This window comes from Castanea sativa, chromosome 9 (genome assembly GCF_040712315.1).
Source record: "Castanea sativa cultivar Marrone di Chiusa Pesio chromosome 9, ASM4071231v1".
NCBI classification, from domain to species: domain Eukaryota; kingdom Viridiplantae; phylum Streptophyta; class Magnoliopsida; order Fagales; family Fagaceae; genus Castanea; species Castanea sativa.
In genome coordinates this window covers 12891317-12894609 of record NC_134021.1, presented here as the reverse complement: position 1 = coordinate 12894609, position 3293 = coordinate 12891317, and the positions used below count along the sequence as shown (strand labels likewise).

The window sequence follows — 3293 nt, the reverse complement described above, 5'->3', positions numbered from 1 at the left end:
CCAATTAAGGCCTAGTCAGCCACTTTTTTGAAGCCCTTTTTTTCTGAAAATCTTTGTATAAAAGACACAAACACAGTTGTCCAATAAAATATTCTTAACTTCATCAAGATAAAAAAATTCTGAAGTGCACCAAACCAAAGTTCTCTTCCTATATATATTTTGGCCACAGTGAGAGACAGACACCCACCAAGAGCCATTTTCTTCCAAGCATCTAGCTTTCTCTTCACCCTCGCTTTAGGTACTTACAATAAACCACTCAAAAAGTTTAGCTTTGGGCTTTTTTGACTTGGTAATTAACCTCTGCATCAGCTAATGCAAAGTAGCTTTAGTTCCACCAACTCTATTATAGCTATGGAGATTGAGTCAGCAACACAAGAGAAGGCTGGGCCTTTAGCCCTTGCTTGGGACTGGGTTAAGACTCTGCCTTTGAATTTCAAGAACATCGCTGTAAACCTTGTAAGGACAACAAAGAAGCTAGGACAAGACGACCCAAGACGAGTCATGCACTCACTAAAAGTAGGACTGGCTCTCACACTGGTTTCCTTGTTATACTATTGGAGACCTCTATATAATGGTTTTGGGGTTTCAGGAATGTGGGCTGTGCTGACGGTGGTAGTTGTCTTTGAATTCACTGTTGGTAAGCTATTTACGTCACTAGCAAGATTAACCAAACCATCATATGCATGGTTACATATCTAAGCAACAATTAATGTACATATTTATTTTTGTTCCTTTCCAGGTGCTACTCTCAGCAAAGGTTTGAATAGAGCTTGTGCAACATTATCCGCTGGTGCTCTAGGGTGTGGAGCTCACCACTTAGCACGTCTCTTTGGAGCAAAAGGAGAGCCCATTGTCCTTGGCCTCCTTGTCTTTTTACTAGGTAAGTTTTACAAAGTTATGTGTAATCCTAACATAAAAAATAAAAATTTAAAAAAAAAAACGTAAAATTTTTAGTAATTTTAACATTTTTTTTCCTATAAAGAAATATTATAGAAGGACAGTTTGGACTCTAATATTTATTTCAATACTAAATATTTGTGAAATCCCAAGTTTCCCATTCTTTCATACTCTTTAGCAACAGAAAAGAAGTACAAAATAAAGCATTTTTCTGAGGTTGGTTTATTTATGCGAGTTGTTTTGATGTGTGCAGCTGCAGCTTCATCATTCACACGATTCATTCCACGGATTAAGGCAAGATATGATTACGGGGTCTTGATTTTTATATTGACATTTAGCTTGGTATCAGTCACGGGTTATCGGGTTGACAAAATTTTAGAGCTGGCAAATGAAAGACTCACAACAATTGGAATAGGTGGAGCAACCTGCATAATTGTATCCATATGTGTTTGCCCAGTATGGGCTGGTGAAGACCTTCACAAGTTGGTTGCTTCCAATATAGAAAAGCTTGCAAGCTATCTCGAAGGTACATAAGTAACTAAACAATAAGTTTCGGTGATACATAGAATTTTATAACATTTTTCACAACAATTAATAAACTAAAGTACTGTGATTGGTGTACATTAATTAAAAGCAATGTCAATGGTAAACACATATTGTGAAAGCGATATTATATAAATCATAACTTGCATCACCTCGGTAAATTGTGAAACTTTTTAGGCCTCTAACATTGCTCGTAACTAAAATTACCCGAATTTCCTTTCTTTCATTAAACTTTACTGTTTGATTTTGAAATGATACTAACAAGTAGAAAGACATTGACAGGTTTTGGAGGTGAATATTTTCCGGATCCTGAGGATCATGAAGGGAATATTATGGCCTCTAAAGGTGACAAGGCACTTCTTCAAGGGTATAAAAGTGTCCTCAATTCAAAAAATACTGAAGAATCCTTGGTGAGTGAAGCCCCTTTAGCATTTTCTGTCTCCTCCACTAATCTTATACCTTTATGAAATGCCACTTACATTTGCACTTTTTGCTGAGCTTTTCGCTCTTACTTTACTACTAAGTTTTTTAAGCCAGAATGATGATTAGTGATCCTATGACACACTATCTGCAGGCAAATTTTGCAAGATGGGAGCCAGGACATGGTCGTTTTCACTTTCGTCATCCATGGAAACAATATTTGAAGATTGGAGTTCTTGCTAGGCAATGTGCTTATCGGATTGATGCTCTTAATGGCTACATCAACTCTGATTTACAGGTACATCATCATGATTCTACGTACATCACCAAATGAAAAACCATATACCTAACTTTTGTCCCCAAAGAAATGGATAAAAATCTTCTATATATCCTACAGTTTTTTTTTTTTTTGGCCTTAATACTCTATTAACTGCAATATGACATTTATTTATATATATATTTTTTAACTTTGGTTGCTTTAGTGGAGCATAAAATAAAATACTATAAGAGTGAGACAAAAGAGTTTTATTGGAAATAAATGTACCTAGTAGAAACACACATGAAAACTTTTTTATTTTTACTATTTGAATCACTAACGAATGACTATGATTAATTTACTAAACAAAATTATAAAATTTAAAATTTGTGGGCTTTACTATATAATTTATAATACTTCTGCAGGCAGCAATGGAATTCAGAAATAAAATTCGAAAACCAAGCAAAAAGATGTGCTCAGAAGCCAGCAAGGCACTAAAAGCATTAGCATTATCAATCAAAACAATGACAGACCCTTCAGCAGCCAAATCCCATGTGGAAAATTCTAGAACTGCCATTGATGAACTTGAATTGGTTCTCAAAGCTGTCTCACTAGAGAATGCAGACCTCCTAGCAATTATACCAATTGCCTCAGTTGCTTCAATACTAACAGAAATCACAAAATGTGTGGAGAATATCTATGAATCAATCCATGAGCTTTCTTGCCTAGCAGAATTCAAGAGTGCTAGTGTTGAATCCACAGTTTCACCAGAGAAGCCACAAGCACAAGTACTAGTACTTCATTGTGGAAGCATTAAACCTGTTTTGGATGGTCACAATGACCATGTTATAATCACAGTACATGTGACGAATGAGGAATATTCTTTACAAACTGAATTTTCTCAGCCCCCAAAGCCCGGGCAATCATGACTTGGAAGCGTAAATATTTGTTATTGAGTAGCTAGTCACATTTACGTGAAATGTTAACTAATGCTCTAAAATTGTGTAAATATTTGGTTTAGGAACTTTTTTTAGAAACATTCTATGGGAAAATGATAAACAATTGATTATGTTGATAACTTTTTATATTTCCCATAAAATTTTTATTAAAATTTTCTTAATATAGTTTATTAACAATTGCCCTAAATTTAGCAATAAATATAAGATCTTATATTTAT

General features: G+C 34.7%; 1 protein-coding gene across 1 annotated transcript; it reads left to right on the top strand.

Annotated features, from left to right (window-relative positions):
• The first annotated feature begins 312 nt into the window (after positions 1–312).
• Positions 313–3071, top strand: LOC142609328 (aluminum-activated malate transporter 8). Its single transcript, XM_075780898.1, has 6 exons — positions 313–637; positions 740–880; positions 1151–1423; positions 1723–1850; positions 2015–2158; positions 2542–3071. Exons 1-6 carry the CDS (start codon positions 313–315, stop codon positions 3043–3045), a joined length of 1515 nt encoding a protein of 504 aa, XP_075637013.1. The 3' UTR covers positions 3046–3071.
• Positions 3072–3293: the final 222 nt, after the last annotated feature.